Source organism: Fusarium oxysporum, chromosome 3 (genome assembly GCF_000149955.1).
Source record: "Fusarium oxysporum f. sp. lycopersici 4287 chromosome 3, whole genome shotgun sequence".
Classification (NCBI taxonomy): domain Eukaryota; kingdom Fungi; phylum Ascomycota; class Sordariomycetes; order Hypocreales; family Nectriaceae; genus Fusarium; species Fusarium oxysporum.
Window position 1 is genome coordinate 5,584,115 of NC_030988.1, and position 14,499 is coordinate 5,598,613.

Sequence of the window (14,499 nt, forward strand, 5' to 3'; positions counted from 1 at the left end):
ATGAGCTACCGAAGCGAGCAGATGGATTTGCACAGCATCCATACCTAGTCCTCCAGACTGAAGCAGAATGCAAGCACTGTGCTTTGCGATCCACAAGTTAACGTCGGTCACCCGGAAACCGGCCACCCCCAGAAACCGGCCACTTTTCCTCTACTATAAGCTAAGAAAATATAACATTTTTAAATATTAATAAGATATTATAGATTACTAATATAATTTTTTTCTAGTTTTATTTATATAGTTAAATAGCTTATATAATATAAAAAAAATACTATATAATTATATTAAGCTTATATAGGAAAATATAGCTATTTTAATATATAAGGTAAAAAATGTTAAGGAATTACTAGTATTTACTAAGAAAACCTTAACTAATTTAAAACCTTTATATAAAGTCTATTAAAATAGTTATAAAATTCTAGTTTTAAAATTAAAATTACTAAGAGTTTAAAGCTTTTTATTAAGAGAATATATAATATATATTACTTAATATTTAATATATATTTAATAATTTAAGTTTTATTATTAATAATAAACTTACTTATTATTATAAGTATTAAAATAGCTTAATAAAATAAATATTAAAATATATTATATTACTTTAGCTTATAAGCCAGTTTATATAAGTTAAAGTATTTAAATAGCTATTTTATTTAATTTATAATTAAATTTTAAAATAATTTATATTTTTATATAAATTTTCTTAAGATTTATTTTAAAAGTTTATTATTATTATTTAAAGAAATTATATAATTTTATAGTATTTTTCTATACTTAATATAAGTAATAAAAAGCTCAGATCTTATCTTTTTAAGCTTATATTATTTTTATTAGATTTAATATTTAATTTAAAACATTTCTTATCTCTTAACTTTTAAACTCTATTTAAACTTATATTATATAATAACTATATATTATATATAAAAAATAAAATTACTTTTATATAGTATTATATTAGTAGTATATAAAAATTATCTATAATTCTTATTTAAAGCTATATAGAGGAAGCTATTAAATCCTTTATTTTTATTATCTGTTAGTGTAAGGTGGCCGGTTTCCGGGGGTGGCCGGTTTCCCCCCATCCGACGTTATAGTACAGGTCTTACTTTGCAAGTATCTTCATTCCTGGCCGAACATGATGTAATTGAAAATTTGGATTTTGTATGGACGGAGCGAAATTTTGGTTATCCATTAGGTGGGGTTATCCATTAGGTGGTCCTGGATGGTAGCCCCTGTTGCGTAATCGCGGCCTGTTATTTCTCTGTCGATGTTGGACGAGAATATGCAGCTGCTTCCCTTTTCGTTTGTTCCGGTGCACCTTTATAACCAATAGTCACATTTTGACGAGGCATAATGCAAACGGTCCACTTATGAGACAAGAGAAAAGAAACAATGTGAAGAGCATATTGACCCCACAAGCCATTGCTACGATTGCAGCCTGATCTTGGCAATATTACTTATCGCATTGCATCAGTTTTCACTGACGTGGTAGGTATTGCTTTCCGCGTCCCACTTTCCGTCGTCTCTGACACATATCTTTTGCAAACAGGTACGCTTCCGGCATGCCGGTGAGGCTAATGAGCTATTTTGACAAATTGTCCGGACGGGCCAGGAAGCCCTCCGGCGTGACAGCGTACATGCCAAGACTGCATTGACTCCGCCACTGCGCATGGTAAAAGCGAATTTCAACGAAGAGGGGGGGCAGAGGTGAGGATCTTGGGATGATCAGGTAAGAGAATCCGCCTATCGACAAGCCCACCATAGTCCTACCGCAGTTTCATAGATCTTTAGATCAAGGTCATTAACCATTTCGATGGCTCGGGGCGTCAATAAAGCCTAATCGTACAGGGTAAGTAATGAGAAGATAATTAGGTAACTAGGAATGAAAGACGTGAATTGTCGCTATCGGCAAGGCTAAAGCCTTTTTTTCTTATATGAGGCAGCTAATAAGAGATGAGGGTAGAGTTTTTGATATATAGCAGATAGTATGTTCCCAAATTTGATGTTTGGAATGACTGAGAAGCGTGGGTTCTAGTGTAGTTATAAAGGTACCCGAAATAATGAATTACTCTACCATTACATTAGAACCAGAGTTTTATTTAAATACTTCTTTATACGAGCTTTAGGAGTTTCTAATTAATACAGACTGTCTGCTAATGCATGTGATATTTGCATTTTAGTGCCTAACTTAAATAAAGTCAAAGAACATCCTAGCGATGAAACTTGTGTATAATTTAAATAGAGGCCAAGAAGCATGTCTTATTTTTGTAATATTGATGGTTTCCTGATATATCACTATTAGTAGAGCGAAGCAAAAGCTAATTATGAAACGTTTAAAAACTACATCCGAGTGATATATGCGATCGTTTCAAGGGCATACAAATCTATGTATATGACACAGAAACCGTCAAGTGCGGGGAGATAACCCTCTTGATGTCTCTCTTATAACACAGATTTATAGTTTTCCCTACCCTCCCTTAATTGTCAAAAATAGAGATGCGTTTCAAAATCCTATCTATATTTACTATTAACTTATATAGAATGGTTTTCCGTAAGTTACTTAGTAGCTTGGTTTTATCAATATCGAAGCTTATTAAGTATTTAGACTATATTTTATCGAATAAAGCCCTCAATTTGTTATAATGTGGGACTTATAATACCAATTGGAATGGCGGCGTGAACCACCGGCCAGAATCAAACCCTATTTGCGCCTGGACGATTTGTGTAGAAGCGAAAATGTCTTATTGGTAGTAGGTGACTGCTTCCATAGGCTTTGGCTATTAGGATCTGGTTGATTTGTAGTCGAGCTCGATCAATGACTAGTTCGTCTTGCTCGATGCTGATGGTTATCCTGAAAGGATGTGCTGCACAGCTCGAACATTCGGTGCTCGGGATGGCATGACAATCATTATGATCTGAAATCAAGTCTGAGCAACGCCTTACTCCACTAGCTGAGACTTGCTTCACTCGCGGAATGACGAAGTTCGCGTGTATACATTGTTATCGGTGTATGGCAGCGGCTTGTAGTCAGGGGCAGCCGAGCGAGGTATCTGTTCCAGCGTCATATGGTCATCTAACGTTGAATTGCTTATGGATAGCCAAGCCTGTCTGATTAAAGGACTAAGAAAGAAGGCAAACTGTTCAGCGAATGAGACATCCGTCACTCCTTCTGAATTCCTTTCTGGTGATGACAACGTTGGAGCTATGATCTTTCGGGATGCCTTGAGTTATTGATAGGAACGTCGTTAAGGATACCTAATGCAGCTCTTCTCTTCAACCTTTAGTGCCGTATATTGATCGAACATACTCGAACGTTTGATTATGCTGTTTAAGGAGACTTATTCCGAGCTTTCATATAAGTCGATTAGTGCACTGAAAATAGTTAACTACTGTAATGGGGGGTATGTATAATCATTTCGCTGAAGCAATATAGCGGGAATAACCAGTGCTATCTAGTTGTATTCTTTAACGAGCTTGAACATATCAAGCGGATTCGTGACGGCTCGGCGACCCATCGTTCATCAGAGGCTTGGGAAACGTACTCATATGGCTGTGGCCGTAAATGGGCTAGATAACCTTCAAAACGGCACCTTTAGGGTCGACTTTCACCAGCCCCTAACTTATTATTTAAGTTTAATGAGTGTAGGGTGATGGCCCACGCAGATAAACTGTAACAATCTGGCATAGTCTCATGTCATTTATACGCTCAACTTGTGAAGGTTTTGCATAAGATAATCCCAGTGGGTTCAAGCAGGTTCAAGATTGTTATTCGGCATTCTATTGGCTCTCAAAGGAGTTGCAGGGATACCGTCCATTTTTAACAGAATTTGATTGGCTGTGCCTAGGCAGGGGGGAGGAACAGATTGGCTGATGATTACCCTGTAGTTACCATTTCTCAAGTTTCACGACCGATTTTGAGCCCATTCAGGAACCAATAAATACTTTTGTAATAAAACAGGATCTTTAATATTCTTTTATGCGCCTTATTCCATATTCTAATGCGTGAAATCGATGCTGTGATGTTGTTGCGTCAGGTGAAACTTGCTTGAACCCGTACCACACAACGGCTAAAGCCCGCAACCCTAAGTCTGACATTGATGACATATATGTCTACCCCCGGTCGAAAATCAATTCTATCCCCTGTAAAGTGGAGAAAATTAAATCAATTGTACAACAATTGATTTTGGTCTGTGGGACTAGGTCGCCTGGAACAGAGATGACAACAACATCACTACTAACCTGTCGACCATAAGATTATACCTATCGACAACCACTACCCTGGACAACCAGAAGTAGGCACCGCTTCAGCCGCCGAAGATAGGAAACTGAACACTTGGAGGAATTGGGCTTCAAGTTGACCTGCTATAACTAACAATTACGGGGATCAAGGAGACAAGCGATGCCAGGCTGGAAAGAACAAGACAAGAACCACATGGGCTTGGCGAGATCAAGGCAACAACTAGCAAGATGTATGCATTTTTAACTCTGGGCAATGGCCTACCGGGCGTAATAGACTTGTGTGTGTGTGTGTGTATAACTTCACCAGCATAACACCTCTATGACTCTTTATTAATGCTGGTGCTCTTTTTAGTAAATTCCCTAAGCTCCTCGAAACCAAAAGCTTATATTGCCTGGACTACCTGCAGTATTATGAATAATATTATATTTCACTCTAACGTTGCCTAAGTGGGGCGCCGCGGATTAGCATTTACCCGACGCGCTGTCGCAACAAACCTGACCGCATCCGAGTACGAGTAGCATTTTCCTAACCAAACTAACGCCTTCCAAGTGAATGATACCTCAACAATGTCGCTGCTTGATCTCCCAGATGACTTACTCTGTTTGATAGCGGAAAACCTAGAGTCAGAGACAAACATCTTGATGTTTCTACGAGCCCACAGCAGGCTTCGCAATGTGCTGAATAGCTACCTCTACTGGTACAACGTAAAACAATCTGGAAGCTCAGCTTTACTATGGTTTGCCAAACATGGCCAACTCAAAGAGGCTGAAATATTGCTAAGTAAAGGAGCTAACAGCCAAGTCGCAAGTGACACCTTTTCGATGGCACTATTGCTGGCGGCAGAGGAGGGGCATAAGCAGATGGTGAAGCTGTTGCTCGACAACGGCGCCGACGTCAACGCACAAGGTGGAGAACTTTACGGCACCGCACTCCAGGGGGCTTCCGCTGGAGGCCACGAGCCGATTGTGAAGCTGCTGCTTGACAAAGGCGCCGACGTCAACGCACAAGGTGTAGAACTTTACGGCACCGCACTCCAGGGGGCTTCCGCTGGAGGCCACGAGCCGATTGTGAAGCTGCTGCTTGACAAAGGCGCCGACGTCAACGCACAAGGTGGAGAACTTTACGGCACCGCACTCCAGGGGGCTTCCGCTGGAGGCCACGAGCCGATTGTGAAGCTGCTGCTCGACAAGGGCGCCGACGTCAACACGCAGGGCGGACACCACGGCACCGCACTCCAGGCGGCTGCATTTAAAGACCATGAGCACATTGTGAAGCTGCTGCTCGACAACGGCGCCGACGTCAACGCACAAGGTGGAGAACTTTACGGCACCGCACCCCAGGGGGCTTCCGCTGGAGGCCACGAGCCGATTGTGAAGCTGCTGCTCGACAAGGGCGCCGACGTCAACGCACAAGGTGGAGGCCTTTACGGCACCGCACTCCAGGGGGCTTCCGCTGAAGGCCACGAGCACATTGTGAAGCTGCTGCTCGACGAGGGCGCCGACGTCAACGTACAAGGTGGAGAACTTTACGGCACCGCACTCCAGGGGGCTTCCGCTGAAGGCCACAAGCACATTGTGAAGCTGCTGCTCGACAAGGGCGCCGACGTCAACGCACAGGTTGAAGAACATGGCACCGCACTCCAGGGGGCTTCCGCTGGAGGCTACGAGCCGATTGTGAAGCTGCTGCTCGACGAGGGCGCCGACGTCAACGTACAAGGTGGAGAACTTTACGGCACCGCACTCCAGGGGGCTTCCGCTGGAGGCCACGAGCACATTGTGAAGCTGCTGCTCGATAACGGCGCCAATGTTAACGCACAGGTTGAAGAACATGGCACCGCACTCCAGGGGGCTTCCGCTGGAGGCTACGAGCCGATTGTGAAGCTGCTGCTCGACAACGGCGCCGACGTCAACGCACAAGGTGGAGGCCTTTACGGCACCGCACTCCAGGGGGCTTCCGCTGAAGGCCACGAGCACATTGTGAAGCTGCTGCTCGACGAGGGCGCCGACGTCAACACGCAAGGCGGACACCACGGCACTGCACTCCAGGGGGCTTCCGCTGAAGGCCACGAGCACATTGTGAAGCTGCTGCTCGACGAGGGCGCCGACGTCAACACGCAGGGCGGACACCACGGCACCGCACTCCAGGCTGCTGCATTTAAAGACCATGAGCACATCGTGAAGCTGCTGCTTGACAACGGCGCGTATGTTAACGTATAGGGTGAAGAATATGGCAATGTACTTTGACCCAAGCTGGCGGTGCTCGGGCTTTTGTAGGGGGGTTTTCTTGGTTGTTACGCTAGCGATCATCGCGCTTGGAGGGCAATGAACGAGAGTGGCTTGCCCTGCCAATCCGGGGAGGAAATATCCTTTTCTTCTCGTGGATCGAGGCCACTTGATAACTGGATCTTAACGTTGAATGCAGCAGCTGATGAGCCCATAATGCGCGCTAGGCCACCCAATGAATTATTTTTCTTCCTTGTCTTTCCGCATAAGTTTTCGGCTATGTGGATAGGGAAGAATCCAATGGCTTCCAAGAAACGACCTTTTCAGGTGTTAAGGCCATTTCCGTGCGCCAGCGTTGCCTTGTGCCGCTTTGATCGCTTGGAAACTTTGTTGGAGTAGCATGCGTAGCAACTTCATCAGCTACGGAGGCGACACAACACAATAATGCCTTTTGTAGTAATAAAGATATGTTATTTATGCTATAGATTAACTATCAAAAGCTCTAATTATATATAGTACTTATCTCACTAGGTGAATATAGGTGTGTTTTAATGTATCTATGATATTGGTTGACTTTCGCCTAAAGCGGTATAGGGCACACAGCGCACGTACACGCAAATTGGCCCCTGTAGGTGCGTGGGGAACCCGGTAACGTCCGTCACCCACAGACTGGCCACCAAAACACCAAAAACCCGATATCGTGATTCATTAATTACTTAACACAACACCACATTTTTTATATTAAATGAAAACTTGGTTAATGAATATTTGCTGCCCTTTGGAATTCTCTTGCTTTATGGCTATTCTGTGCTTATTTTCTCTTGTTCTCTTGGTTATTATTAAGCGTACGGGAATGTACGGACCAACTCGGGGCAAATCATTCGCCAATTGCTATCCACTTTCGGCAACGCTGAATGCGGGCAACTAGCTTTAAAACTGACCGCAACATCGCAATACTTGGCTTTAGTGGCTAAATTTTAAAATGCGATATGCCCTAGTAATTGTCAGTTGATGCATGTTGTTAAAAGTAATTTTTTCTAACTTTTAATAATGGCGACTTGAATTCGTTGGGGGCAATGAATTCAGGTCCCTGTCTTCATTAGCGTGGTTTTAGTTTATATGTGTTTTCCATTTAATTCAGACCTGTATTCGCCACCCAGCTAGGGTAGAGATGGCGAGGGGCATGGAGGCTGGGATCAGGCTGCGTCAAAGGGCTTGTCAACTTCACGTGACTTTTACACTGCCACCGCCTCATCAGCTTGCCGTGGTGGCTATACACGGCCGTCATGCTCAAGCTGTGAGCTGTAAAGTCAGGTCCAAATTGATTACAGAATCATGTCAATCATGAAGAAGGAACTCGTAGTGGCATGAAATACTGTGGGGAAAGGTATTGAAGTATGTTTTCGGCTTGTACTATTTAGCATACCTACATAAATATTGATGAATCTTACGTGAAGAAATACATATTAGATTGGTGATGATAATGCTAGAGTCGCGACGTAGTTTTTTCCAAGTATTATCATCAAGGTCTATGCTGCCTCATTTTTCGACACCAGCTAACTACCCTATACCAAACACCCATTCCGTAGTCGCAGCGTATTTTATGCTGCAACTGCCGTAAAGCATCCTCTCGACTGAGGCTATCTAGTATTTAGTATTATGCAGAGTTATTTCTTTAATTAGTGAGCATTATAGAATTTCCGAGTCGAGTATGATATCGGTCTTGAAAAATAGGTCCAGGTATAATGGGGGCCAAAGTTGCGTAATTTCCAGTCAAGCTTCGGCCACTTATTCCACTTGAACAATAAACCTTGTCCAGATTTTGGGACCTAACAACTTGCTTTTTTCTATCCGTCGGCAGCTGCGATCATAACTTTATGCACGTGTGCGCTACAAAGGTAGCCTTAAAGTTACGCAAGAAAATACATCGCACTGCACCTATAGTTGTCACCCCATCATGTACGCTCTGCATACATTCATGCCGCTCACCCCCGTCCAGTTCGACAGTGCACCTCAAACTAGTGTTATCTTCGCCATAAGGATGGAAGGTAGCTATTGCGCTATCTATCATGGAGAAGCCCTCTGTCCGCTTTAACTGTTCTTCACAGTGATTGCTACATTACTCTAGCCTGATGTCAGGCTTTCACCAATGTAAGGTTGGGGTAAGTTACACAAACCAAGGTCATGGTGCATACTAATAGCGGATCGATATGAAGGACCTCGATGATGAAGCCTACAATGCGCTCATGGCTAAAGAGATCACCGATCTTCGTGCTCAGATCAACGACAGGGCTGTTTGTGAACTTACCTCGAGCTTGAATAGCGGAAAGCTTTGTTCTATTGAACATCCCTCAAAATTTGTCGGGTCAGTAGCTCTTACTGGTCGTGCCAACTATCATGCTCGCATCCGCTTTGACGATGGGTCCGAAACATGGCTCTTACGAGTGCCGCGAGTTACGGGCTTTCCTGTCCATCTTGCAGAGTACCTGATCCGCAGCGAGTTCGCGACCCTCAAATTTCTGGAGACTACTACCGTGCCAGCACCAAGAGCATTCTCGTTTGGCAACAAATCTCAAGGCACAGACCGAGGAGTCGGGGTCTGCTTCCTTCTCATAGAGGAGCTAGCGGGCAAGCCTTGGGACGGTCAAGGTGACACTTACAAAGTCTGGCAAGGTCTAGCTGAGATCTTGGCGGAATTAGAGAAGCACGAGTTTCACCAAGCGGGCTCTCTATGTGTCGAGTCTCCTCAAGATCAACCAATAATATCCGTCACGGCTAGTGACAGATTTGTCTGCCTTGATCCTTGGGGCCCATTCGAAAAGTCAGCGGACTATTATTCGGCATGGGCTGAACAATACCTGGTGCTGGTTACAGACGGTCAACTGTATCCAGAGTTCCCTGTTGAAGCTTACTTGGTTTACAGATTTCTGAAAGATAAGGCGACAGAATTGTCACTTCATGACCACGGTTTTTTTCTGAAACACGTTGATGACAAGGGTGACCACTTGATGGTTGACGAAGACTACAACATCATTGGTATCATTGACTGGCAAATGTCACGTTTGGTTCCGCGACGGGAAGCTTTTGGACTGTCACTGGTGTCCGCGGACATGAATGCTCTTTGTAATGGGTATGTATCACTCAGTGCGCAAGACGTTGCGCTAAGCAAGGCTTTGGGTGAAAAGAGCAAAAGCCTGGCTAGCTATACCGAGAATGACAAGATAAGAAGGTTCTTCTGGGGCTTGGGGCTCGAGACTGACTGGACCTTAGCATTGCCACTGGCAAATGCAATCCTTGAGGCCTTTGGAGAGGAAAAGCCTTGGGATATATGGAAAGATGAGCAACTCAGTCATTGTGATGGCGATGAATGTCTGTTGGCCCTTCTGGCATACTCCTCTAAGTAGCTACCGCTTGGTTTCTATCTGCAGTTGACTAGACTACATACATTCCTACTCTTCTATTCCTAATTGTCGTGTAGGGATCAAGGGTGTGCACCACTCAATTCAATCAACCGAATGGCTCGGTGGCGGTGAGTTGACCTGGTCAACCACTCTCTCTAGTGGCGTTGATCAATTATCCGTCAAATTGAGTTGAATGAACACTGGTTGAAGTCGTTGATCTCCAAGCCGAGCTAGTTCACTCCCACTCTCCCATCCCCTTTTCTTCACATCCCACCTCTACCCAGGATCCTTCGTCCGCCCCATCACCACTACCATTCTCGGTAGGAAGTAGTGACACGTCCAGGTCGTCAATCACCCCAGCCCGTAACCACGATCGCAGCACTTGACACATTCCTATAATGTCCGCGTCCAGCCGATTCCGTAGTGGCGTCACCATCCGCCCTGCCGCCGCAAACATCCTCTCGCGTGGCTGGCTATTCTCATCCCGAAAGAAACAAGCAATCCCGTACAGGCTGTGCCTGTTGCCTGACTTCTAATCTGAACAGTTCAATGACACTTGGAACCGAATGGAGGACAAGTCTCTTACGTCACAAAGCCGCAATCATACATAGTTTTTCTATGACTCAAAAAACAACAAATTTGTGTGAGGGATGTAAAAAGTTTGATTTCTGGAGCGGCGAACCTATAATGAGGGAGAATCTCGCGACTCTGATGTCTAAGATCCATCATTGTGAACTTCATAGAATTGTTTTCCTTTATTTTCTATCAAAGTCTTATAACGACCTGGACACAAAGGATATTTGGAGATCTGACTCCTCTCTTTTCAGGATAGAATGAAAATGCCCTTACTATCACTTTTCAAAATTTCAGGTAGATATAGACATTTCCAGACCCAACACTGATTATACTTGTCTTTTGAAAGCAGATAACTCAAAACGGAACGGATTATACTCTGATGATATCCACCTTGGACTGCCCAAGCTTTTCAAACCCGGTACTCCCCCGGTTCTACGACTTGCTTATGACTTGGATTCAAGATTGCGACTTAAGTCATCCCCAATGTCGTCCCGCAGACAGATCAGGCGTTCAAGTACTGACTAGCCTCATTGACGTTGGTCAAGGGGATGACAGAGACTCAAAGGCTTACCTTCGTGAAGGAGCGAGAGAGTTGTGTCATCCAGAGACTGAGCTGCGATATGTTGCACTGTCACATCCTTGGGGTAATGGGGAAGAGCACGGCCATTTTTGCACCACAAAGGAAAACCTTGACAGTTGACTACGTCTCGGCATTGATATCAAGCACTTTCCGAGCACATTCAAGCATGAAATCGAGGTAACTCGGGCGCTTAGTGTCCCGTACCGCTGGATTGATTCACTGTGTATCGTGCAAGGACCTGACGGGGACTTTGACACGGAAGCCAAAAGGATGGAAGCCGTCTTCAGCTCCGCATACTGTGTCATTGCCGCAAGCAGCGACAACGGAACTTCACGTGGCTTTTTGTGGGAAAGACCCGAGCGCGAAGTGGCGAGACTGGACAGATATCTTCCCGATGATTCCGTATATGTTTGTGAGGCCATCGATGATTTTCAACACGATGTGATAGAAGGAGCCTTGAATAAACGCGGATGGGTCCTACAAGGGCGTGTACTTGCTCCAAGGACCATATACTTTACTGAGAATCAGACATACTGGGAGTGTGGTCAAGGGGTGCGCTGTGAGACATTAACAAAGCTGACCAAGTAAGTTACAAGCCTAACTCCATATGACCTTCGTTGCTGACTGGAACCCTGTAGTAGCCAAGCATCGTTTCTTACAGATTCAAATTTCCCCAAGTTGGCTATGAGGTCAACCAGAGGAGCAAAAATTCGATTCTATGAGTCATTGTACAAACAATACTTGAATCTTGATTTTACAAAGATACATGATCGGCCCATAGCGATTGCTGCGCTAGAACAACGGCTGGTCAGTGCCTTCAAGACCGAAGGAGGATATGGCGTATTCAATGGAGCATTCTTCGGACGCAGTCTATTGTGGATGAGGGATACAAAGCGAAGTGATTGCCTGAATTTAATTGAATTTATCTAAAACCAAAAGTTCACAATCCCAACCTGATCATAGACAGCATACGAAGGACCAATTACATACTTGGAAATCCCTTTTGACCATGTCTGATGGACACATGAGACCGCAGAAGGAAGGATCTAATCGCCTTGGGCTACCAGGGACTCAGGTTCTACTTCAGGTTCCCTGCATACAGGAGAATTGAACGGAAAGATTGACCTCACTGCTCAGGCGTGGGAGATATCAACCCTACCATTGGCCGAGGCGCAGAGTAAAATCATCCACGATGAAAGAACACCGCCACCGAGCGAACATATGCTATGTGTCATTGTTGGGAGCGAAAAGTCAAAGGTCGCAATTCGTGGTACCAAAGACCTTGAGCATTATGTCTTGCTAGTTGCACCATTTGATCATTCTAGCGACGGCCTTTACCGAAGGGCGGGTGTTGGCCGATTATTGGAAAGTTGGATCGACATGCGCAAGCCTGGCTTAAGAGTACTGGTACCTCTTATATGGCGGGCTAGATTAGCTATAGTCATTATACCTGCAATATAGATATCTACTCTCTTTATAACGCAGGGAGTAGAGTATTAACTCATGCAATAACATGGCCGACAAGAAACTCACAGACATTGAAGGACAACTCAGGACTAGCTTGCAGGAGAGTACTACGAGACAAAGAGCCACGATTTGGATTATTATCGGTGATGACAGTCCATGATCTCCGGATACCGTTGGCTGACCAGCTCCGAAACGATAATCCTTGCTAGATATGGTCACAGAGCCAGTGCCCGGAATACACTGAGTTGCAAAGCTACCAAATAAATAAAACCACTACATAAATTCTTCTATAAACTCTGGTGACTCTATTTGTACTATATACCAAGACTGTCTATTCTTTCCTTGTGGAGCCTATATTTTAAAACGCAGCTACTACCCTCATTCGTAACTTAGGGTAATTTATCAAACACGGACAGCATATAAAGGAATGACAGTTAAACATCCAGATAACAAATGAAATCAAAAGCAATATATTGTGCCGGTCTAAGCCCCCTCGTCAAGCCAATCCATGAATAGCTAGCCTCCTAGCAGAACTGTCTACCGTTCTGGTCCTGCACCATAAAGCCAGACACGCCAAACTTGTCAGGGATCGTTCCAGCCGCGTCCAGGAAAGTCAACGGCGCGGGAGCTCCAGCCTGCGGGTTATTCGCAGCCTGCAATAAATTAAAGCCCTTGCTGTTCGCCAAGTCGTACTTAAGCGTGACGTCAGTCGGCAGGTTGGGACTGCTGTACAGAGTGCATGACCGCTTGCCACCATCTTCCGGCATGAAGGTATGCTTCCACACCCAGTTCGTGCACTTACTAGGCTCCTCTAAACACTTGGTAGCGCAGTCGCAAGCGGTCTTGAAGCCGTCTTTGAAGAAGAAGTGTTGCTCCGTGACGACGCCTGTCATGTCGATACCCTGGTAGTAGCGGACACAGCCGCCGTAACGATTGGGAGCCTGAAGGTTGGGGAAGCGGTCCTTGGTGATCTTGCCCTTGCATATCGCCCAGTCCGAGTAGCGGTCAAAGTCTGGGAAGATATCGCCATCTGAGTCGCGGTGGCCACGGGAGCTGAGGGGAGTCGCCAAGGCAGCGGAGGCGAGGAAGGCAGAGAGGACAGCGGCGGTGAAATGCATTTTATCGAGTGGCTTAAGCTGATGAGGGAAGATAGATGTGATTGAGTTGATTTGTTTCGTTAAGTAAGTAATTGATAGTAGCGATGCTGGTGAGAATTGGGACTCTTGCTAGGACCTTGACTACCGTTATATACGCTTTTGAATCGGCAGATAAGTACAGCTAGATTACTTTAATCTAAAGGATGTCACTTACACCTCTAGCAGCAATATGACAACTGGAGCCCGGAGCCTCCACGATCCGATCACATAAGACCTGTGCGGCTGTGTCCTAGCCTATCATAGAGCGAGGAGGACATTGAGAAGGGGCTTCAGCCATACTCGTTAGGCCAAGTCGATAGGCGAGACATATCTTTAACCAGACCAGGCTCTTCCTGGAATAGCCTGTTGAGGCTCAACCCTGCTGTTGACAGCCCGGTGGCTTGGCAGCACACCTCTTCAGTACTGGATAGGGCTGTAGCATCGATGTAGCTCGGTTTTGAAAACCCTAAAAATAGGGAGCGACGTTCCAGATCCCAAGCCATAACGCCTTCTCACAACGGGATTCTGACACATCCACGTCAGCGCCGAATGATTGCGTCACTATGATTTATTCTAGTTCGAGCTGCAAGACAACAGGAATTTAGAGCGCTGAAAGCCTCATCAGTGAGGCCAATCTGATCGCCCAGTATCCACTATGCCGCTTAGTGCGACGTAGTCAATTCATCTATACTGTGATGTTCCTCCGACTTGGCTGCTAGCCTCGGGGGGCTCTTTTCATGCTCTACATAGAACTTTTGTTCGTGCTCATGATTCTTTTGACAATCTTTCGCGCCTGGCTATCCTTATCTTAGGCATTAACGTCAACTTCATATCATGGGTTCAGTCTCAATGCCTTGAGAGAAGCCATCGACAGCTT

The 14,499-nt window shown here is 45.0% G+C and overlaps 3 protein-coding genes across 3 annotated transcripts; 2 read left to right on the forward strand and 1 right to left on the reverse strand.

Moving 5' to 3' along the window:
* Positions 1-4,767: 4,767 nt before the first annotated feature.
* On the forward strand, positions 4,768-6,966 carry FOXG_14991 (uncharacterized protein). Its single transcript, XM_018395062.1, has one exon. The coding sequence runs from the start codon at positions 4,807-4,809 to the stop codon at positions 6,454-6,456; it is 1,650 nt and encodes a 549-aa protein (XP_018255051.1). The 5' UTR covers positions 4,768-4,806; the 3' UTR covers positions 6,457-6,966.
* A 1,706-nt stretch (positions 6,967-8,672) lies between these two features.
* Positions 8,673-9,866, forward strand: FOXG_14992 (uncharacterized protein; the record flags this gene model as incomplete). The annotated part of the gene is made up of 1 exon (XM_018395063.1): positions 8,673-9,866. One exon carries the CDS (start codon positions 8,673-8,675, stop codon positions 9,864-9,866), a length of 1,194 nt encoding a protein of 397 aa, XP_018255052.1.
* Positions 9,867-13,010: 3,144 nt separating this feature from the next.
* On the reverse strand, positions 13,011-13,604 carry FOXG_14993 (uncharacterized protein; the record flags this gene model as incomplete). The annotated part of the gene is made up of 1 exon (XM_018395064.1): positions 13,011-13,604. The coding sequence occupies one exon, from the start codon at positions 13,602-13,604 to the stop codon at positions 13,011-13,013; it is 594 nt and encodes a 197-aa protein (XP_018255053.1).
* Between the last annotated feature and the right edge of the window lie 895 nt (positions 13,605-14,499).

Excerpts from the sequence above, each read along its gene's own strand:
- FOXG_14991 (XM_018395062.1), top strand. The coding sequence starts at position 4,807 with ATGTCGCTGCTTGATCTCCCAGATGACTTACTCTGTTTGATAGCGGAA.